The sequence below is a fragment of the Narcine bancroftii genome, chromosome 1, assembly GCF_036971445.1.
Source record: "Narcine bancroftii isolate sNarBan1 chromosome 1, sNarBan1.hap1, whole genome shotgun sequence".
NCBI classification, from domain to species: domain Eukaryota; kingdom Metazoa; phylum Chordata; class Chondrichthyes; order Torpediniformes; family Narcinidae; genus Narcine; species Narcine bancroftii.
This window is the reverse complement of record NC_091469.1, coordinates 78,886,892-78,911,171: the sequence shown is the minus strand read 5'-3', so window position 1 is coordinate 78,911,171 and position 24,280 is coordinate 78,886,892. Positions and strand designations below refer to the sequence as shown.

The 24,280-nt window shown below is 40.8% G+C and overlaps 1 protein-coding gene and 1 long non-coding RNA gene across 9 annotated transcripts in view; one reads left to right on the top strand and one right to left on the bottom strand.

Annotated features, from left to right (window-relative positions):
- LOC138760302 (nicotinamide riboside kinase 1-like) overlaps positions 1-24,280 on the bottom strand; it is an 87,436-nt gene that overhangs the window by 61,174 nt on the left and 1,982 nt on the right. For 6 of the 7 annotated variants that reach the window (XM_069930704.1, XM_069930754.1, XM_069930726.1 and 3 more), the window contains exon 2: positions 4,777-4,868. In XM_069930704.1, the coding sequence (XP_069786805.1) occupies positions 4,777-4,817 (41 nt within the window). In that variant the 5' untranslated portion in view covers positions 4,818-4,868. Of the gene's footprint in view, positions 1-4,776; positions 4,869-4,961; positions 5,183-24,280 lie in introns of all 7 variants that reach the window. The other variant, XM_069930710.1, reaches the window with a different exon arrangement.
- On the top strand, positions 124-23,010 carry LOC138760332 (uncharacterized). Of its 2 annotated transcripts, none has more exons than XR_011355545.1 (3): positions 124-205; positions 7,590-7,754; positions 22,691-23,010. It is a non-coding gene; the product is annotated as an uncharacterized lncRNA (long non-coding RNA). The 2 variants fall into 2 exon arrangements; XR_011355544.1 differs by lacking the exon at positions 124-205 and adding an exon at positions 5,125-5,708.

The following is a 24,280-nucleotide window of genomic DNA, read 5'->3' as shown; positions in this document are numbered from 1 at the left end:
TTTAACTTTCTTTTTTATAAAATACCACATGTATTTGGATTAAGTTTGAAATATTGTGATATGTTTGCTTGCAGTTTTATATTAAATAACATTTTTTTTATAAAAAGGTATAAGCAAAAATAGGAAAACATCAGAATAAAGACTGAAGACTGGCAGGAGAAGGAGTTCAGACCAACAATAGCTGTTAATTGGATAATGATAAGAGGTGAGGTGAGATTTAACTTTGGCTCTTTGAAAGGAGACAGAGGGAAAAGGGAAGAGAGAGACAGAGCTGGGGTAAGGAGACAGGCAGAGGAAGGGGGCAGGGGTTAAGTTTAATGGAAATCGGAGAAGTCTATGTTAATACTATCTAGTTGGAGTATGCCCAGATGGATGATGAGATGTTGTTTCTCCAGCTTGTAGGTGGTTTCAGTCTGGAAGTACATGACACCATGGACAGACATGTCAACAAGGGAATGGGGCAGGGAGTTGAAATGGGTGGCCACTAGAAGATCTTGGTATTGTGGTGGACAGAGCCAAGATGCTCAACAAAGCAATCTTCCAGTCTGCGCCCAATCTCTATGATGTAGAGGAAACCAGGACTGAGTGGGGAGCCAGTGAGATGGCATTTGCTGTGGGACAATTGTGGAAGTAAGCGAATTGTAGATCTTTATTTTTGTATGAGTTAATCCTGGCCATGACTAACCTCTCAGTAGAGGTGAGTGCTCCTGGTCAATAGTCATTGAGGCAGATCAATGGAGTAAAGGAGACAAAAGTTTGTTAAACTGAAGGGAGAGTAAAATCCAGGTGTCCATGGGGCTAAATTGTAATCAAGGTTACTTAATCAATGAGTGCATAAGAGGAATTATTTCAGTGTTGCAAAATGCAAAGCAGCAAAATGTCCAGCATGACAGGCTAGGCATTTCTTCCACCTCCAGAGAAAAGAGAAAGGAAAGCAAACAAACTGTTACAAAAATCACAGATAGGCAACTGATAGAAAAACATCAATTAAGCTGAAGAATTCAATGTCTATCCAGAAGGAAGTAATGTGGCCCATCTAAAATCTTCTGTACCTTTTTAATAAAATTCCTGGATTGTTATGGTTCTCAAAATGAGAACACTTTCCAAAAATTAGTTATAACATCTGCAATTGTCTAATCTAGTTCTTTTGTTCGGACAGAAAAGATCCAATCCATGATTATTTAAGACCATTTTTTTTTCATCACTCCTATTTTGCTCATAACATTTTTATCAATCCTTATCCTTGAATCAGTGTTCATTTTCTCAAGACATTTGGATGCTTTTTCTGCTTTATTGTGAATACTAATGAAAATAAATTATTCAACCTACTTTTGAACATTATCTTTATTTGTTTTTAGTGGGATCATATATTGCTCCTGCCCCTATCCCTGGGCTAATTGTGAGGTTCTTTGATTTTGTAAAGTTCAGTTAGTTTTTTTTTAAGCTGGTAGTAAATGTTTTGACACCTTTTTGCTGTTCTTAGACTTCTCAGTTACCAAGCTCTGCTCTTGTTTTTGCCTGCTGTTTGTTTTTCTCTTCAGTTTCATGCACTTCCTTCCCTCTTTACTCATTCTTGCTGTTTTTTGGGACATAACCTCATAAACCTCCGATGTACCATTTCAAGAATTCTTTAATCAATCATCCCTACTCCTCTGGTCCTTAGATGTTGGTTTATTTATTTGTAGGTATTGCCCAGTCCATTTTCATACGTAGCCTCTTTTGTTTTGAGGGTTCAGAGGTGACCAATGAGGCCAATGTGGGAACCAAAGGTTCCTTCTTCACAGATGAGTAGAAAGTGACTGATCAAGTGGGCAGTTGAGCAGTTTCTGAACTTGTGCACTACTTTCACCATTTATGTTGAATTTCTGTGCATGAACTTGAGAGTCTCGATTCCAATGTGATTCTTCTCCACTTTGAACATTCATTACCTAGGAATTTGGACAGAATCTTTTCACAGAGGACATGCATTTAAGGTGAGGGGAAAGAAGTTTAAAGGAAATGTGTGGAGCAAATAATTCACACAAAGAGTGGTGGGTGCCTGGAATAGGCTGCTGGGAGTAGAAGTGGTAACTGGTACAATTACAGCATTTAAGCCTTTACGTAGACACATGAATATGAAACGGAAGGAGGGATATCATCAAGTGTAAGCAGCAGAGATTTAGCTTGATTTCAGCACTGATACATCAGCCAATGGGCCTGTTTCTATGCTGTACAGTTCTATGTTCTATGCTCTAATTCCCAGGAATCAGTGAGGAATAATGCCCACTTTCAAGAAGGCTTTAAGTACACCCTTTAATTCTTTCTTTTCTCTGCCTGCTTTTATCCTCCTATGACAGAATTTGAAATTGTATTTTGAGTCAGGTATAGGGCCTGCCATTGGCAAGGCTTACCAATTGTGACCAACCAAGTGCAAGAAGACAATGTTGTCCTAGAGTACACCAACATTGGTTTGCTTATCCTTCCAGTGAATTTGGAGGATTCTGGAAATAAAATATTGGTGATTACTTTTCATTGCCTTGAGATGTGTACTGCAGATTATCCAGGTCGCAGAAATATACGAAAGGGCAGAAATCACTGCTGCCTGGCAGACTGTGAGTTTGTGCCAGGTCTGAGGTTTTGAGCTTCAAATCCCTTTTCCTCAATCAACTAAGACAATGTGAATTTCTTCATCAAGGGTAACTTTCAAATGATAAATGGTTGACGTTTTTGTTAAGAACTTATAGAACTGCAGTTCCATCTATGGTAACTGTGCTCCAGAATCAAGGTCAGTTGCAGCATGAAGACGCCATTTTCAATTGTAATAGACAATAGGTGCTGGAGTAGGCCAATTGGCCTGTCGAGCCAGCACCGCCATTTTTCAGATCATGGCTGATCATTCTCTGTCAGTATCCATTCCCTGCCTTATCCCCATAACCCTTAACTCCCCTGCCCACAAGAACATTATCTAACTCCCTTCTGAATGTATCCAGTGAATGTACCCCTACCACCCTCTGCAGCAAAGCATTCGACAGATCCACATTTCTCTGGGTAAAAAAAAAACTTCCCCTCATCTCTGTCCTGTATTTTTAAACTATGCCCTCTATGTAGTCCTAGTCTCTCCCAACATTGGGTACATGTAATCTGATTTCACTCTGTCTAGTCCCTTGATAATCTTAATACCTCAATCATGTCTTCCCTCATCCTTCTAAACTCCATCGCATAGAAGCCCAGTCTTTCTAACCTTTCAGCATATGTTAATCTACCACCCTGGGAACTAACTTTGTAAATCTGCACTGCACTCCCTCTAGAGCAAGCATGTCCTTCCTCAAATTTGGGGACCAGAACTGGACACAATATTTCAGGTGAGATCTCACCAGGGCCCTGTACAACTGCAGGAGGGCATCTCTGCTCCTATACTCTAAGCCCCTCTTCATAAAAGCCAACATGCCATTTGCCTTCTTTACAGCTTGCTGAACCTGCATGCTAGTTTTTAGTGACTGGTGTACAAGTACACCCAGATCCCTTTGCACTATCCCACTCTCTAGCTGGACTCCATTTAAATAATATTCTGCTCTCTTATTACTGCCTCCAAAATGGATAACCTCACATTTGCTCACATTGAACTTCATCTTCCATTCCTCCACCCACTCCCTCAACCTGTCCAAGTCCCTCTACATTTTCCTGACATCCTCCTCACACTTTACACTGTCACCCAGTTTAGTGTCATCTGCAAATTTGTTCATGTTGTTAATAATCCCTTCATCCAAATCATTTACATAAATGATAAACAACTGAGGACCCAACACCATCCATTCATCACATCCTGCCATCCTGAAAATGATCCACTAATCCCAACCCTTTGTTTCCCATTTCTTAACCAATTTTCTACCCATGTCAGTACCCTACCCCCAATACCATGTACCAGGACCTTATCAAAGACTTTCTGGAAGTCCATGTACACCACATCCACTGGCTCTTGTAAGTCCACCCTCTTTGTCACATCTTTGAAAAATTCCAGGTTAGTCAAGCATGATTTTCCTTTAAGGAATCCATCCTGAATAGCACTGATACTATTACTTCTGCCTAAGGGTTCTGCTATTTCTCCTTTTATGATAGATTCCAATATCTTCCCCACCTGACGTCAGGCTGACCGGTCTATAATTTCCAGTTTTCTCTCTCCCTCCCTTCTTAAAAAGTGGCACTACATCAGCCACTTTCCAATCCACAGGCACCTCCCCTGAATCTAGATAACTCTGGAAAATGTCAACCAGTGATAATTGGAGGCCAAGCTTCAGAGGCACTCTAATCTGTGCACTGCCATAGCAAGAGGCATAAAAGACAAAGCTTCATATATGTTCTTAAAGTTTCCTTGAAATGTAAAATCTTTATTGATTCATGGGTCTCTCTGTTCAGTCATCATTCAAAATGGAGTTGGAACATTTCCTTAGGCATTGGGCACTTCCAAACGCTACAAAAGTATGGAGAGACCAAGTTTAAATAGCACAAGGAGCAAACAAAATTCTACCCATCTGCTCCAGCAAGTGCCACTTGCTATACCTGAGACAATGTCTAAAAATCCTGCATAAGACTAATCACTTCAGAATATTAAAAATAAATTGTTTGAAAATCATCCTCAATGCTTGGGAATAATGCATCTAGATATTTTAAAAAATCTAAAGTTGCTTTGAGTCATTGAAGCTGAGTAAAGTAGACTAAGAAACATATATATTCTGTTCTCTATTTTCTCAAACACAGGAATAACCACAACAATGGTAATTTAAGTTCACCGATACCTACCCTCCAATTCCAACAATAATTTGTTTCATTTTTGTTCTCATAAAACGTAGCTGCTGATGTCAGGAATTGCCGAGACTCAAGTCATTTCAGACCTAAAAGAAACCCAGATACATGTTTATTATATTGAATTCATTATATCTATAATGTTGTTTAATTTGCATGTCGGTTCTTTCTCACTCATTTACCTCTGAGTATTCAATAAATAGTACTTTTAATAGGATAGGCTTAGCTAAAAATGCAAAATAAACTGGCATTCGTTATCTGTTGTATTTTAATTCATCTGTTCATTTACTCCAACTTTTATTTTACTATTTTTTCCTCTGCTGTTTGGTATAGACAAGATTCTCAGTTGCTTCTGGTCTTCAGTCATCTCGGTCTTGGTTCTGTAATTTCTTAATGAGCCGCACTACAGAGAAGAAGTGGAAAATCTCGTGAAATGGTGCAAGAGTAACAATATGAGTCTCAATGTAGACAACACGAATGAGATTATCATAGACTTCAGGAGTACCATGAACGATCACCCTCCATTACACATCAACAACTCTGTAGTACAGAGAATGGAGAGCACCATGACCTATTATGGACACTCAACATCTCCTCACTTGCCAGGAAGGCGCAACAGCAACTGGACTTCTTGAGAAGACTAAAGTGGCCAAAGCTACCAGCCACCATTATCTTTTTTGGCAGAGAGGATTACTGAAATCTTCCCTCCCAATTGATGTGATCTACTGGGATCGTTGTCTGAAGAGGGTGCGCAAAATCATTGAGGACTCCTTCCACCCTGTACACAGCATCTTTCAGCTGCTTCCATTGGGGAAGAGATACAGGAGTATCAGAACCAGCATCACCAGGCTGAGAAACAGCTTCTTCCTACAGGAGAATGCTGACTGACCAAAGGAACAGCTCACACTAATCATCCAAGACTCTCACAGGTACAAAACAAAATTTATTTATTTACTTGTATAGATAAAATACTTCTCTAGCATATGCAATGTTTGTCTGAATGTGTGTTATATATGGTTGTGTGTCTACATGTTTTGCACCAAGAATACTGTTTCATCAAGTTGTATTTATGCAGTCAGATGACAATAAACTTGAATTGAAAAACGCTGGTAGATGTGCATGGTGAAGTCTATTTCCAAGTGGAAAGCAATGAGATGGCTGAATGGATAGCAATGGGAGGCCAAAGCTCTAAAACAGGGGTGTCAAACTCAAATTCACGGAGGGCCAAAATTAAAAACTTGGACTAAGTCAAGGGCTGAACTAAATATTTATTGAAAATTTTCAACAACATCTGCATGTTTTCTCTTCTTTCAACATATGTAATGTTAAACTTTAGGATATAACTTTAGGAGGATAATGTTACAGGTCAGGAGTAGGTAGCTCAAGTTCACCCTTTGCTTGACCTGAAGGAAACATATTTGGTCCCTGTGGAGATGTAGTCAGCATTCACAGGCTGTGTCCATTTTGGCCTGCATCAGGACTCAGCATTTCCTGCTCACTCCTCAGGCTCTAGGCCTCTATTCACCCTCGACCCACCATCCCTCTACCTGACCAGTCCTTTACCCAACCTCTACTCACCCCTCACTCCACTCGCTCTGCCTCTACCCACCCCATCCTATACACACCCCTCTACTGCCTCTCCCCTCAACCTGTTCCTCCCTCTACCCGTCTCTCACCCTCTAATCACCCCTCCCCTTTTACCTCTTCCCTATCCACCCCTCCTTCTACTCATCCCTCCCTCTAACTGCCCCTCGCACCACCATAACTTCCCCTGCCCATTACTCCTCACCTGCACCCTCTGCCCACCCCTGCTTACCAACCCACTCAGGCCCAGCGCGCTGCCGATCAGCCTTTGCGGAACAGCGGGGGCTGTGCGCAGCCTTCCATGTCCGTCGCGCCAACAGGAAATCACAGGCACTCGCCAATCCGCCGCACCGCTCGACAGGTGGGAGAAGTGACTGGTTGTGCAGGGAGCCTTCCAACTGGCTTGCCGGCTGATGACATAGACAGACTTCTCGTGTTACAATTTTGTTTTCCCCGTTCTCAAAGTTTGCACGGTCAACCTGCAACACTCTTGCTCCCTCCGCGTCCCATGGATTGTTAGGATTCCCAGCAGAAGGTTTGTGGAACTTTACCATTCTGGATTCCTTTTTGAGAATATTCTGGCCATCTTTTAAGGGGGGTGGTTTTAGGGGGGAGGGGATAGTTAGGGGGTGGGGAAGGATGTGCAATGAAGGGGGAGGATGGTGGGGGTGACATTACCAAAAAATAGCATCGGCTCTCGCTGCAGGGCGGGCCACCTGTAATACATTTTTGAAATGATCTTGCAGGCCAAATATAATTATATCGCGGGCCAAATTTGGCCCGCGGGCCAGAGTTTGACATGTGTGCTCTAAAACATCAAAAATACATATTTCCTGAAGGAAACATTTGAATATTTTCAAATAAGCAGTGGAAAGACAAGGTTTGAGTCAAGAATCTAAATTCTAATTACAACTCAACATTTCAGCACATAATCTAAATGAGCATAGACATAGGCTGGCAGCAAGTTTTTAATAGGATCAATTCTTCGGATAAGTTGCAAAACCATTAGGTATACTCCTACATCATCTCCCCTAAAAAAAATGCTAAACGACAGTAATTTTTTTTATAACGTGATATGCTGTGGCTTCACATGCTATTTCTACACTTACAACTGAAATTACATGTATGATGCCTTGGAACATGCAGCATTCATCTATTAATTTTCATAACTGCTCATTTTTCCTGTGTTATTTTCTCTCCTATCATTTCATCTTTGCTCCTTTCAGGAATACCAATGTTATCTGTAATGGAAGGATTACTGAAACTCATACTTTAACTCACTGTGGGCTCTCACCAAGACTGAATACCAATGTTATCTGTAATGGAAGGATTACTGAAACTCATACTTTAACTCGCTGTGGGCTCTCACCGAGACTTCACCCAAGATTCAGGTAAACTCTCATGTTTATAAAATTCTGCATTTTACTTACTGTAGTTGTCAGGATATTTCAGAAATGTTTGTACATGTGTAATTTGACAAATTATAAATATGTTTTTGGAGATAAATTGGGGCAGGTTTTTGAGCATAGGTCACATACAAACATTTCAAAACAATCTCATTTATGCTGGTCAGGCCGGCCCAAAGAGCCTTTGCAAAAGCTTTGGAGAGTGCCCAAGGGACTACACTAATGGATTTTTGATTACAAAAAGGCAACAGATGAAAGAACTTGTCGAAGCCGCAGGCTGTCTGGAGTGCTGCTTTCTGTTCTAAGAGAGTCATGTGGTTTTTTTGCAAGGAGAGAGGGAGTCAAACAGGCTTTTCTCAGAGAGAGAGAGAGAGAGAGAGAGAGAATTCAGTTCTGCACTGCTACAGTTAACAGCAGCAAATGGAACTGGAACAGGACAAGCTGGCAAGCTTGTGAAAAGAAAACAATTTGGAAGTCAGGTTGTGAGTGCTTAGTTCAGCCTGGTCAAAGCCCTTGTGGTTCATGCAAGAGGAGAGGACTGGCTGCCTAATGTTTCACTTGGAATAAGGGAAACTAAAAGAAACTCTGTGGTGACCTGAAAGAAAGAGGTTATCATCTGGAGAACCATGATGGGACAAGTTTCTTCGTCAAGACATTGAAGTGGCTGATTAAAAGGGATCAGTTTGTGTCCAGGAACAACAAATCTCTCTCTGAAAACTGACAAAAACCTTCCTGAGCAGTAACCAAAGCACCAAAGCCTGGTGAACTTCATAAATGTTAAATTCTGTGCACAGTATAAGAATTGCCTGCAACCAGTGAACTTGGAGGAATGAGAAGTGAGATTGGACTGTGAATCAAAACTTTTCTGAACTTACATACATGTGCACCTAGAATTAGAAGGGGGTTAAATTAGGTTAGTTAAGTTAATAGTGATATGTTAAAATGTGATTCTGTTTTCATGTTTAAAATAAATAAAAGCAACTTTTGTTTAAGTAACCATTTTTCTTGGTGAATATCTATTGCTGCTGGGTTTTGGGGTCCTCTGGGCTCATAACAGTAAAAATAAAATCATCCAACAACTCTTTACCCAAATGGAACTGAGGTAAATACTGTATAATTTCCACTCTGTAGTTACTATAAAAATTGAGATGGTGCATCTCATGACATTAGAGCAAAAGTCCTATAATCTGCTTGTTTAGAAATGCTTATAGTTCAATACTTAGCTCATCAGGTTTCAGTTCTTGAAATCCCTGTAAACTCATCAAGGTCCTGGTTCCCAGCACCCATGCTTCCTTTAAACTTACTGGATTCACTAGAAAAGGGGTTCACTACAATACTGTATAAAATCTTTAAAAAATAAGTGAATTAAAAATGTCTTGGAACATTCATTGGAATAATATTCAATATTTCAAACAATCTGTCATCTAGTACCACCAAAGCGTCAAGCCTTCCGAATTAATGAAGTTTTACTCTAATCAATATCTTGGAATGATCATGAGAGTTTCTAATGGAATAGCTATCCTTGGTTTCAAGACCACGCTGCCAATTAATTGTTTTTTTTTTTAATTTTAGTTTTGTAATCAGCTGTGCCTTCACAGATTTATGGAGTGATCATTCGACTCTGGACCATGTGTTTATGAATCTGATTTTGCATCCCACTTGTTTGATGGCTTCTGAAAGCTCAAGGCCACCAACGTTTGGTTAATTCATCTCTAATCTCTAAAACCCAGCAACTGTTCTTTGGAGACAAGTTCCTTTTTAACTGACATTGCTTTACATTTTTCCCCAATCAGAACAACGTGGAGTACCAGAACAGAGAAATTGGGATAAAACTTCACGAGACAGTTATTTTCTTATAATTGTGGAATAACGTCATTCTAGCCACTGCGTTTTAGGAATAATGTTAAAGTTATTGAGAGGATCAAAAGGATTTACTGGAACAATTCAAGAAAAGGGAGTTTAATTCAATTTAATTACACGGACTGAGTGCAGAAACTGATCATTTTCCTTGGAAGCAAATTGCAAGTACAATTATACAAAAGAAAAATTCACACATCAATATGTTTTAGGGAATAAATAGATGTTCTTTTTAAAATGTGAAAAGTCCAGCATTTTATCCTCCTTCAACCTCTTTTATTTATAACTCCACCACACAGGTAACTACTGTGAGCTGGACTTGGTCTGTTGCTGGCACTTCACCACCACAGACCTCGCTCCAACTTTTCTTGCTTCGATTAAGGTATTGACTTGAAATGTTCATGCTGTTCCTTCAGCCACCAATGTTGCCAGATCCAATGAGAATTTTCCAGCACTTTTTTTTAATATACCCTCTCTCCACAGTGCAAGGTCCCCAGTGCCCTCCAGCCGAAGTCGATCCCTCAATTCGCAGCCAGCTGGAATCCACGCTGAACAACCACCGGGTCTCTGTAACTGACTGGGTACCATTTGAACATAGAACATTACAGTACAGTTCAGGCCCTTCAGCTTTCAATGTTGTGCTGGCCTATATATTCCTTCAAAAAAATACTAATGGCTTCCTACCTCATAACCCTCTCTTTTTCTTTCATATGTCTGAGTCTCTTAAATGCTCCTAATGTTTCAGTCTTCACCATCACCCTTGCAAGGCATTCCAGACACCAACAACAATGTGTAAAAATAACTTGACATTGATGTCTCTCCTAAAATTTCTAGCCTTCACTTTGTGTGGGAAAAAGGTGATGATTGTCCACCTTACCTATGCCTCTCAGAGTCTTGTAGACCTCTATGAAGTCTCCTGTCATCCTCCTTCACTCCAAAGAGAAAAATCCTACTTCTGTTAGCCTTGCTACACAAGACTTGTTTTCCAATCCAGGCAACATCCTGGTAAATCTCCTTTGCACCCTCTGCATAGCTTCAACATCCTTCCCATAATAAGGTGACCAGAACTGAACACTTTACTCTAAGAGTGGTCTTTGCAGAGTTGCAATATAACCTCTCTACTCTTGAACTCAATCCTCTGTTAATGAAGCCCAGCATCCCATAGGCCTTTTTAACAATCCTATCAATCTGCATGGCAACCTTGAGAGATGTAGGGATTTGGATGCCAAGGTCTCTCTGTTCCTCTACACTTCAGTATTCAAACATTAACCCTATACTCAGCCTTCTGATTTTTCCCGTCCAAGAAGAGAATTGGCAGATCCAGATTGAACTCCATCTGCTACTTTTCCACCAAATTCTGCATCCTGCTGTAACCTATGAAAACCGTCAGCACTCTCCACAACTCTTCCAACCTTCGTATCATCTACAAACTTACTTCTTCATCAGGATCATTTATAAAAATTACAATGAGCATGGGTTCTAGAACAGATCCTGCAGAACTCCACAAATCACTGACCTCTAGGCTGAATACTTTTCGTCCATTCCTACGCTCTGCTTTCAACATGCAAGCCAACTTTTAAATCCACAGCCATGGTACATGGCTCATGACTTACGAAATGAGTTTTTAAAAAATGCCTTACTAAATCCTTATAGACCACATCTACCATCCTACCTTCATCAATTTCTTTTACCTCCAAAAAAAATTCAAATAGGCTTAAGGCACGACCTTTCCTTCACAAATCCATGCTGACTATCCCCAAGAAGACGACTTCTCCAAATGCTCATAAATCCTATCCTTAAGAATCCTCTCCAATAGTTTGCACACCACTGATGAAAAACTATAATTACCAGGATTTTTCTTATTACCTTTTTTAAACAAAGGGATCACATTTGCCATTCTCCAATCCTCCAGCACCTCCCCCACCTATGACCAAGGAGAACTCAAATATCACAGTCAATGCCCAAGCCAACTCTTCCCTCCCTTTCTTTTTTAAATTTTTTTAAATTTTTCACACTATGAACCATACTGACCAAAATACATAGACATTTTTCTCTGGAATATATAGTGTCATTTTCTCCCCCTTTTACCCCCTCCCTTCCCTCCCTCCCTCTCCCCCTTCCCATTTATTCAAAGTTCAATCTATAAGATACATTAAACCCGTTAAACAATGTCATCACTTAATAAAATAAACAAGAAATTTTTGTCTTTTACTTTTATATATTGAGTCAGTTCATTTCGTTGTCTTCTCCTTCTATCATTTTAGGTAGTGGAGGCCCATGGTAGGATTTCTCCATTGTATTTCATGTATGGTTCCCATATTTGTTCGAATATTGTGATGTTATTTCTTAAATTATATGTTATTTTTTTCTAATGGAATACATTTATTTATTTCTATGTACCATTGTTGTATTCTCAAGTTGTCTTCTAATTTCCAGGTTGACATAATACATTTTTTTGCTACAGATAGGGCTATCATAATAAATCTTTCTTGTGCTCCATCCAAATCGAGTCCAAATTCTTTATTTCTTATATTGCTTAGACAGAAGATCTCTGGATTTTTTGGTATATTGCTTTATGTGATTTTATTTAATATCTGGTTTAGATCTTCCCCAAATTTTTTCACTTTCTCATATGTCCAAATTGCATGTATTGTTGTTCCCGTTTCCTTTTTACAGCGAAAACATCTGTCTGATACTGTTGGGTCCCATTTATTTAACTTTTGGGGTGTGATGTATAGCCTGTGTAACCAATTATATTGTATCATGAATAACCTCGTGTTTATAGTATTTCTCATAGTTCCATAATCCTACAAGCCAAGGCCTTTTTGTGTCCCTTTTGAGTTCTGCAAAGTCCTTTCTTTAGTTCCTTCTTGGCTACCATACAATTCTAATGAGCCCTTCCTGTTTCCCATATCTAATTTATGCTTCATTCTTCCAGTTTACTAGCTGCCTCATCTGTTTTTTAAAGTTCCTTTTTCCCTGTCTTAGTGGGACAAATCTATACTAAACCCAGTGCTAGTGGTCCCTAAAACTCCTGCACTTTACTTCTGTGCTTTCTCTCAATTTACTCTCCCTAGTACATGCCTCATCCTATCATAATTAGCCCTTTCCCAATTAAACATTTTCCCATTTTGTCTGCTAAAGTTCAAGGCATTTATCACTGAAATGCTCCTCCATCAAGAGGTCTACAACCTGACCAGATTATTACCCAGTACTAGATTCAGTATGGCCTCTCCTCGAGTTGGCTAGTCCACATAGGTGTCAGGAATTCTTCTTGGACATGTTACGAGCCCAGAAGACTCCAAAACCCAGCAGCAATCAAGACAAATGTTTACTTAAATAAAAGTTGCTTTTAATTATCTTTAAACGACGGAGGAGTCACGTAATGGAGTAGTGGCCGGTTAGGGAATAATCAGGAAACAGAGCAGTTAGAAAGGGAAATAGTAAATATAGAAAAAGAATTAGCAATGAAGGAAGATACAACTAAAAGAAGAGAATTGGCAGATAAAAAAATAAAATATGAAACACTACAAACATATAAGGAGGAGACGAACATAATGAAGACAAAACAGAAATATTATGAACTAGGGGAAAAAAAACGCACAAAATTCTAGCATGGCAGCTTAAGACAGAACAAGCTAAGAAAATGGTATTGGCATCAAGGAAACAAGACAAACAAATCACATATAATCCAACGGAGATCAAGGAAAACTTTAGAGAATTCTATGAACAATTATACCAAACTGAAAACGAAGAGAAAGAAGGCAAAATAGATGAATTTTTAACTAAAATTGAACTACCAAAATTACAAATAGAGGAACAAAATAAATTAATAGAACCATTTGAAATAGTAGAAATACAAGAGATAATAAAAAAATTACCAAATAATAAAACACCAGGAGAGGATGGATTCCCAATAGAATTCTATAAAACATTTAAAGATTTATTAACTCCTCCCCTCTTGGAAGTAATCAACCAGATTGATAAAACACAAAGCTTACCAGATTCATGTAAAACAGCAATAATTACAGTAATACTAAAGCAAGGGAAAGATCCACTCGCACCAGCGTCATATAGACCAATATCATTACTTAACACAGATTATAAGATAATAGCTAAGCTATTAGCAAAGTATTAGCAGAGTATGTACCTAAAATGGTAAATCTAGACCAAACTGGATTTATTAAAAAAAGACGCACAACAGACAATATTTGTAAATTTATTAACTTAATTCATGCAGTAGAAGGGAGTAAAGCGCCAACAGTAGCAGTTGCTTTATACGCAGAGAAGGCCTTTGACAGAGTAGAATGGAATTATTTATTCAAAGTATTGCAAAAATTCAGTTTACCAGAGAAGTATATTAATTGGATTAAAGCATTATATAAGGGGCCATTGGCGAAAGTGACAGTAAATGGATATCTTTGGCTTGGCTTCGCAGATGAAGATTTATGGAGGGGGTAAAAAGTCCACGTCAGCTGCAGGCTCGTTTGTGGCTGACCAGTCCGATGCGGGACAGGCAGACACGATTGCAACAGTTATATCAAAACAATTTAACTTAAGCAGGTCAACACGGCAGGGATGCCCATTATCACCCTTATTGTTCGCGTTAGCTATAGAACCACTAGCAGAATTGATAAGAACAGAAAATAATATAAAAGGGATAAAAATAAAAGACAAGGAATATAAAATCAGTTTATTTGCGGATGATGTTATAGTATACTTAACAGAACCAGAACTATCAATAAAAGAATTATATAAGAAATTGAAGGAATATGGAGAAGTGTCGGGTTACAAGATTAACGTAAATAAAAGTGAAGCAATGCCAATGAATAATGCGGATTTCTCAAAATTTAAGGAATCACCATTCAGATGGCAAATGCAAGCAATAAGATACCTAGGTATACAAATAAATAAAAATCTCGGCCATCTATATAAACTCAATTATTATCCACTAATGAAAATATTACAGGACGATTTAGAGCATTGGAAAGATTTACCATTAACACTAATAGGAAGGATAAACTGTATTAAAATGAACATTTTCCCAAGGATATTATACCTATTTCAGGCATTGCCAATACACTTGACAGAGAAATTCTTCAAGGAGTTAAAGAAAATAATAAGGAAATCTTTATGGAAAGGGGGGAAACCGAGGATAGCACTAGATAAATTAACAGAATGGTATAAACAAGGAGGCTTACAACTGCCAAACTTTAAAAATTATTATAGAGCCACACAATTAAGATACCTATCAGATTTTTATCAAACAAGGGAAAAGGCAGATTGGACTAGATTAGAACTAGATAAAATAGGGGAAAAGATACCTGAACACATATAAATGGGATGAAAAATTGGTACAACGTAGGAGTTCTCCAGTATTACATCATCTACTCAATATTTGGAAAAAGATTCATGTAGAAAGGAATAAAACAAGTTACCAATTACCAAAACTAATATTGACACAAAATAAGTTACTCCCTTTTACAATAGATAACCTTTCCTTTAGAGAATGGGAGAAAAAAGGGATCAAAAGAAGAGAAAATTGTTTTTCAGTAAATAGATTATTATCCTTTGAACAAATGAAAGATAAATACAATATAACTCAAGATACAGTGCTGGCATATTACCAATTGAGATCCTACTTGAAGGACAAATTAGGAAGAAGTCTGAGGTTACCAGAGGGAAGTAACTTTGAATATGTGATTACAGATACAATGATAATCAAAAGATTTATAACAAATATGTATATTAAACTGGAAGAAAAGGAGAATGAGGAAACAAATGGTAAAACTAAACAAAAATGGGAACAAGATTTAAATATAAAGATAAAAAAGGAAACATGGGAGAAGTTATGTTCTGGAACGATGAGAAATACAATAAATACGAGGTTACGTATGATACAATATAACTGGATACACAGGCTATACATTACACCTCAAAAGTTAAATAAATGGGACCCAACAGTATCTGACAGATGTTTTCGATGTAAAAAAGAAATGGGAACAACAATTCATGCAATCTGGATATGCGAGAAAGTAGAAAAATTTTGGGAAGATCTAAACCAGATATTAAATAAAATTACAGAAAACAATATACCAAAAAATCCAGAGATCTTCCTCCTAAGTAACATAAAAAACTAAGAATTTGGAATTGATTTGGATGGTGCACAAAAAAGATTTGTTAAGATAGCTCTAGCCGTAGCAAAAAAATGTATTATGTCAACCTCGAAATTGGAAGATAATTTGAAAATACAACAATGGTATATAGAAATGAATAAATGTATTCCATTAGAAAAAATAACATAGTTTAAGAAATAATATTGAAATATTTGAACAAATATGGGAGCCTTACATGAAACACAATAGAGAAAACCTACTGGGGACATTCACTACCTAAATTAACGAAAGGAGAAGGAAATGAAAAGAATTGACTCAGTGGAATTTCTTGTTTATTTTTATTGAATGACAACATTGTTTGACTGGTTTAATGTATCTTAGATATTGTACTTTAAATGGATGGGGGGGGAGGTAGGGAGGGTGGGATGGGAGGGGGGGGGAGAAAATGGCTCTGTATATATTTGAAAAGGAAAATGTATGTATCATGATTAATGTGGTTTATGGTGTGAAAAGTAAAAAATTTAAAAAAAATTATCTTTAAACATGAAAATAGAATCAAACTTTAATATCACTATTAACTTACTTAACCCCCTTCTAATTCCATGTGCACGTGTGTGTAATTGTGTGCAAGTTCAGAAAAATTATTTGGTTCACAGTCTAATCTCACTTCTCATTCCTCCAATTCACTGGTTGCAGGAAATTCTTATACTGTGCACAGAATTTAACATTTATAAAGTTCACCAGGCTTTCGTGCTTGAAAGATAAATGGTTACCGCTCAGAAAGTTCTTGTCGATTTTCAGAGAGAGATTTGTTGTTCCAGGACATCCACAACTGATTCCTTTTTAATTAACCACTCCAGTGCCTTGCTGACGAAACTTGCCCATTCAGGGTTCTCCAGATGATAATCTCTTTCTTTCAGGTCACGACAGAGTTCCTTTTTGTTTCCCTTATTCCAAGTGAAACATTAGGCAGCCAGTCTAATGAGCCACAGGGCTTTGAACAGGCCTTCTTCTGAAAATGGGGCTTTGTGGCAGCGCACAGCCTAATGGTGAACCAGCCCCGCTTGTATCGCCACGTGGCAGGGCAGTCATTAGGAGATGGCATCGTCGGGGGTTTCTTCTCGACTCCAGCATCCCTTCTAGCGCACACCCTGGGCAGCGATTATAACATCACAATGCACCAGGTGACTGAGCTCATATTGCCTTTAAAGGGCCGCGCTGAATTTGAATAAAAACAATCATTAACCACCAACGGCGTGGTGGCAGTGATTTACTTCAGCTCCTCAGAGCGCCACATTGGTGACCCCGACGGGTCCAGACGACCTCTGGACTCAGCCAAAGATGGACACGGCAGAGGTTAACACAGTAGCCCTCAAACTTTCCCATTTCCGGCCACATCACCCATGGACGTGGTTTGGCCAAGTGGAATCACAATTCCACCTCTGCAACATCACAGCTGATACCACCAAGTTTTACAATGTCGTGGGCACCCTCAATCAGGACACAGCAGTGAAGGTGGACGATATCATCCAGCGACCGAAAAGTACACAGCCCTCAAGAATCTGCTCCTGGGGAAGTTTGGCCTCTCACCCCAGCAGCGTGTGTACAGACTCACATCTAGACGGGTTGGGGGACCGCAGCCCCTCAGCCCTCATGGACGAGATGCTGGCCCTGGCAGAGGATCACGAGCCATGCTTCCTCTTCAGACAGATCTTTCTAGAACAGATGCCAGAGGACATTCGGCTCCATCTGTCTGAAAAGGACTTCTCCAACCCCAGCAAGGCAGCAGCCCGGGCAGATGCCCTTTGGCGAGCTCAGCAGGAGAACGAGGCAGCACTCAGCCTGGACTCCAAACCGGTGCCCCATTGTCAGCAAGATTTCACCAAGGGCAAGCCCAAAGAAACCCAGTCATCGTGGTGCTTCTACCATCAGCCAAAGCCCACAAGTGCCGCCAGCCCTGCGAAGGTCAATCTGGTGCGCGAATAACACCAGATCCCGGTCCACCCTGATGACGTTGGAAAGACCGTCATTGTAACCCCCTTCGGTCTGTTCGAGTTTCTCCGCATACCATTCAGCTTGAAGAACGCCGCCCAGACTTTCCAGCGCCTCATGGACGCAGTGGGTTGGGATTTGGACTTTGTCTTTATCTACCTAGACGACATCCTGGTAGCTAGCTGAACTCTCAAAGAGCACAAGGCCCATCTCCATACCCTTTTCACCCAGCTGACAGAATTCAGCCTCACGGTCAACAAGGCCAAATGCCAGTTCAGGAAACAAACTTTGCAGTTCCTGGGACACACCGGCACTGGTGTCCAACGTTTCCCCAAGCCCTCCTCCCTCAAAGGGATACAGGAATTTGTGGGGATGGTGAAATTTTACCATCGATTCATCCCCAATGCTGCACCCATCATGCGCCCTCTGTTTGCGCTGATAGCGATGAAGGACAAGACCTTGGCCTGGTCGGGGGAAGGCAGACGAGGCTTTCGTAGCGACGAAGCAGGCCCTTGCTGAGGTGACTTTGTAAGTGCACCCGCGCCCAGAAGCACACACGGCTCTATCGGTCTATGGTTGTCGGAGAGGTGCTCGAGCAATGGCTGGACAGACAGTGGCACCCGCTAGCCTCACCCAAGCACTATCGATGGCCAAGGACTCGTAGTCAGCCAGGCAACAGCGCCACCCATTCTAAGTCTCAGAATTCACAATGAACATTTGGCACAGGGCGGGTAAGGTCAATGTAGTCGCTGACACGCTCTCCTGCCTGGCCATCAGCACGCTAGCTCCCGATCTTGACTGCACGGCTCGTACAGGCCCAACAGTGCAACACTGAAACCCAGGCTCTCCACACCGCAGTATCAGGGGTCCAGTTTGAGGATATCCGCCTCCCCAATTCCGCACAGCCGCTACTCTGCAATACCTCCACCAGCTCACCGCACCTGGCAGTTCCACAGGAATAAAGGGCTAGAGTTGTCAGTTCCAACCACAATCTCTCCCACCCCTCAGTAAAGACTACCGCCCGCATGGTGGCTCAGCGATTCATCTGGTATGGCCTCAAGGAGATCGCAGCACTAGCCCACAACTGCGTCCAATGCCAGACCTCCAAAGTCCACAGGCCCATCCAACATTTCGACCCGGCACAGCAAAGGTTCCAATATATCCATGTACCGGTGTCCATGGAGTCGCGGTACCTATTCACCATAGTGGACAGCTACCAGGTGGCCGGAAGCCATCCTGGTCCGTGAACCATCGGCAGAGACGTGCGCTAGAGCCCTGGTCGACCAATGGATTGCTCGTTTCGGCATGCCAGCGCACATTATGAGCGACAGTGGCGCTCAATTTACCTCCCCCCTATGGTCATAGCTGGCAAGGCTTTTAGGGGTAACATTGCACCACACCATGGCCTACCACCTGAGTCTAATGGGTTGGTAGAGAGGTTCCATCACCACTTAAAATCGACCTTGATGGCCAGCTTTCCAGCTCCGTCTGGGTGGACAAGTTGCCCTGGGAATCAGAACGGCGTCCAAGGAGGACCTGCAAGCCTCATCAGCTGAAATGGTCTACAGCACACCTCTCTCCCTATCAGGGGAATTCCTTGGCCTGTAAGCAGAGGCCATGCACAGCAAAGGTGAAAGGCTCACCAACCTCCGTAAATGCCTGGGCAACCTGACCCCACCACTCCTGTCACACCACGGCACCCAACCATCTCATCAGCCCAAAGAACTCAATGTGGTGCAATTTGTCATTGTCAGAAGGGGACCACAGAGAGTACCGCAGCAGCAACCTTACAAGGGGCCGTAAAAGGTTCTCCGGCATGTCAGGCAGAACTTTTACTTTGGACATTGGGGTCAGGGAGGAATTGTTTACCGTGGACCGCTTGAAATCCGCCCACCTAGACTTATCTCAACTGGTTCAGGCGGCCGTGCCCAAACGGCGGAGCCGGCCACCCAAGCAATAGGACACGTAGCCTGTTCTGGGGGGGGGGGGGGGGGGAATTGTGTGGCGGCACACAGCCTAATGGCGAATGAACCCCACTTGTATCACCACATGGCGGGACAGCCATTAGGAGATAGCATCGTCAGGGGTTTCTTCTCGTGTGTGTGTGTGTGTGTGTGTGTGTGTGTGTCTGTGTGTGTCTGTGTGTGTCTGTGTGTGTCTGTGTGTGTCTGTGTGTGTCTGTGTGTGTCTGTGTGTGTCTGTGTGTGTCTGTGTGTGTCTGTGTGTGTCTGTGTGTGTCTGTGTGTGTCTGTGTGTGTCTGTGTGTGTCTGAGCAAGCTCTCTTCCAGACAGCAGCAGCACCAACATGCTCTCATCTGTTGCCTTTTTGTCAACAACAATCCATTAGTGAATTCTCTTGAGCACTCTTCAAAGCTCTTGCAAAAGTTGGGAGGCCCCGATGTGACTAGCATTAGCAGAGCTACAATATTTAAAATAAGATCTGTTTTAAAGTGTTTGTATGTTTCCTACTCTAACAAACCATTCCCAATTTATCTCCCAAAAACATATCTATATACTCTGTCACAGACACACCTGACAAATTTTGCCCTATCGATCTCTCAGTCAAGAGGTGCCAGGCAAAAGAAGGGAAGTTGAAGTCTCCCATAACAATACTGAATTTCTGCAACATTCCAAAATCTGCCTGTCTGGCGAACCACACCACTCCCTTATCAAACTGGCATCCATAAATGTGAGGCCTGCAGGATCAAGAGTTTCTGGTGGCCAGGGGTCACAAAGAACTCTGGGAGGTGCATGACTTCAGAGATTGTGGTAACCAACTAATTATTTAAACTCCTGCCAAGATTCCATTAAACTATTTGACCCCCCCCCCCCCACCTCCCCTAACCCCTTAGGAAACCACCTTGTGGTGGTTAATTCCCAAAAACCCAAATGGGTGTGGTATAAACCATAAGTGGCATATGACTTTCGGGAGCAGAAGTACCACTCCCTCCCCCACCCCCCCCCCCCCCCCCCCCCAAGGCAGACAAAATACACGTATAAACCGAAAAATCATCATTTCTTATATCCATAAAACCCCGGTCCATCAATTTAACCAATCTTATTCATAAACTCTTTTTTTTGAAAATCCAAACTTGATATTAAATTTTGCACCCTTTCCACCCTCCCAACACTGAGTTAAACATTGTTTACAATCAATAAAAGTTTTTTTTTCAAGTCTTCCTGAATTTCATCCACTGAATTAAAACACCTCTGAACATCCCAGTTCAACACCAAATCTTCCATTCTTCTCAGTCTCAAGTTGAATTTGTAGCTTACTTTCAAAAAAAGTTTTTTTCAAATCTTTTAAAATTTTCTTGAACATAATTCCTTCGGTCTTGATCTTCTAAAGCATCAATGTTATTCATAAGTTCTTTCTTCTGTGTTTCCCAATTTAATACCAAATTTTCCACTTTGTCAATCTTCTCAATGTTAAGTTGAAATTATTGTTTATTTTCAAGAAAAACTTATTCAAAATTTTTAACTCTTCTTGGACATTGCTCCTTCAACTTTAATTTTATAAATCATCAATCTTGTTCATAGTTTCTTTCTACTGAATTTCCAAATTTAATAATAAAGTTTCCGTTTTTTCCAATTTTCTCAATATTAAACTGATCTTGTTGTTTAGTTTAAAAAAAACCTTTTCAAAACTATTAAAATCTGTTTGCAATGTATGCATACCCACAGATAATAAATTCACTCTTACAATATTCCATCCAAAAAAAATCACTGATAAACCTTATTGCAGGTCAAAGAGTTCCATATATATGTTTATCTTCAGAAAATATTTCAAATATTTCAAATCAACATTCGTCGCCATCTTTCAAAAAGGAGTCCGAAATCAACTTTAATAAGTTCTGTTCTTAAGAAAATTCCAGCACCAACTCCGGCTCTGTCTGGGCAAATAGGTCAAATTTCTTCCAAAGTCAAAGAATGTAATTTTGTTCTGTATTTATAGATAATAAATTCATCCTTCCGATATTCCATCCAAAAAAAATCACTAATAAACTTTAATGTTATCTGGATTTTTAAAACTCATGGGCAACCAATGCCAATTACTGCAATTTATCTTCATAAAACATTTCAAATCAATATTCATCACCATCTTTCAGAGGGGTGTCCAAGACCAGCTTATCCGACAGTCCAATTAATGAGCTCCGTTCTTAAGAAAATTCCAGCCTTGACTCCGTGGTTCTGTCTGGGCAAGTAGGCCGAATTTCTTCCAAAGTCGGAGAGTGTAGTTTTGTTCTGTATTTGAACTCTATTTTCCTTAATCTTTGTTGCCATTTTAAACATCTTTCAGAGGGGTGTCCAAGGCCAGCTTATCCGACAGTCCAATTAATGAGCTCCGTTCTTAAGAAAATTCCAGCCTTGACTCCGTGGTTCTGTCTGGGCAAGTAAGCCGAGTTTCTTCCAAAGTCGGAGAGTGTAGTTTTGTTCTGTATTTGAACTCTATTTTCCTTAATCTTTGTTGCCATTTTAAACTAAAAACAATTGCTAAACAAAACAAAGACTTTTAACAGAAAAGAAATATTCTTAAAACGGGCATTTATATAACTGCCTGGGGGAGACCGGGAATGCATGTCCACTCCCTACGCCATCTTGCCACGCCCCAGCTCACAGACAACTTCTGTTGGGCTTTATTCACTGCACCACTCACCACTCTGATTGTCCAAACGACATTTTGGACCTTACTATGGATGCGCAGAATGCCGTTGCGCTCAAATTTCCAGTACTTTGGATCTCGCAGCTACAGGTTTGGTTCAAGCAGGCCAAGGCCCATTTCCATCTATGCCAGATGACCACTGACGTAATGAAGTAGTACTATGTCATTGCATTGCTGGACCAAGACACTGTGGGGCATACTGTTGATTTCTTACTCCAACCTCCAGCCAACGACAGGTATGAAGCCATCGAATTCCTGCTTATATGCATTTTCACCCTTTCCTGATGCAACAGGGCACCACGACTTCAACATAGAGATGGCCTGGGCAACTGCACTTCTTCCGAACTAATCAACGACATGCTGACGCTCATGGGCAGACACAGCCTGGTCTGCTTTTCGACTAACTTTTTCCTCGAGGAAATGCCAGAAGACATCCATTTGCTGCTTGTAGTCGAATACTTTAATGACCATCGTTGCTTAGCAGCCAATCCTGATGAGTTGTGGCATGCTAAACAGCACGATAGACTTTCAAGTGAGATCGGAGTGATCGACGTGATTTAGCTATATCGGTAGGTTTTTTTTAAGTTTTTAATTCAGATTTGCTTTTTCTTCCTTTTTGGGGTTTGTTTCTTTTTCTCTCTTTTTTTTATATATTTTTATTAATTATATCATTTTTTTAAGAGATAGTTCATACTCTAAACTGATCTAAATTTTTTTTTAATGATATATTTTTATTCTGCAATATTATTGTTTAATATCTCTGTATTAATTTGTTATTTACTATGTATTTTTCATATCTCTTTGAACTGTATGTGTTTATAAATTATAATAATAATAAAAAGATTGGAAAAGAAAGAAAGACTTTCAAGTGGGCGTGTAGCGGTGCCTCGGCTAAGGGTTCGAATCCTGCCCACTCCCGATAGCAGTTCGGCATCAAACTCAACTGGACACAGCGCAGAGAGACCAGTGGTGCTAATACCATCAGAGACAAGGAGCTGCAGCCTGCCGCTGCTATCCCCTCTGTATGCATCCGGGAAACGCCAAGGATGACCCTCAGTAGTGGCTGCAACAGCCAGACTACAAGAACATCCTCCTTTTCCTCTGGGATCGACAATCAGGCCATCGGTTCTTGGTTGACACTGGAGCGGAGATTAGCGCTTTTCCATCCTCCAGCCCAGACACATTCAGGAAAGAAAGGCCCTCCTCTTGCAGTCTCCAACAACAGCAGCATCCAGACAGTTCAGCTGGTCCTTCACCTTTGCTGATGTATCACAGCCACTCCTAGGAGCTGATTTTTTGTGAGCACATTCCCTTTTAGTAGATCTCAAAGGTTAATTCGAAGACTTTTGAGTCCCTCTGGCCTTGCACCCCACGGCGATGCCCACACTTCGCCTCGACTCAGTGACACTCTATAATAGTTGTTACGCTAGAATCCTAGCGGAATTCCCCAGCATTTTTACTCCACTGTTCTCAATGACCCAAAATGAAACTTGGAGTGCAGTACCACATTCCTCTGGATAAGGCATCTGGAGGGTCATAAAGAGCTCCTGGGAGATAGGCAATGTCAAAATTGTAGGTGGAGAGCTAGATCCTCCACCTAGCAATTTTGTCATTTTTTTATTTTGCCCCTCTTGACATTATTAAACATGAATGCGACAGAGCACCGGTCAGTGAGGAGTGTAAATGTCCTCCAGTGCCTTACAGCTTCTACAATGGCTTGAGCCTTCTTTTCCACAGATGGGTTCTGGAGCACGTAGCTTTAGAATGTCCAAGAAAAAAAATGCAACTGGCCTGCCTGGTTGAGGGTCGCGGCCAGGGCTACATCTGAAGCATTGCTTTCCACTTGGAAAAGTACATTCTCATCCACTTCATGCATGGCGGCT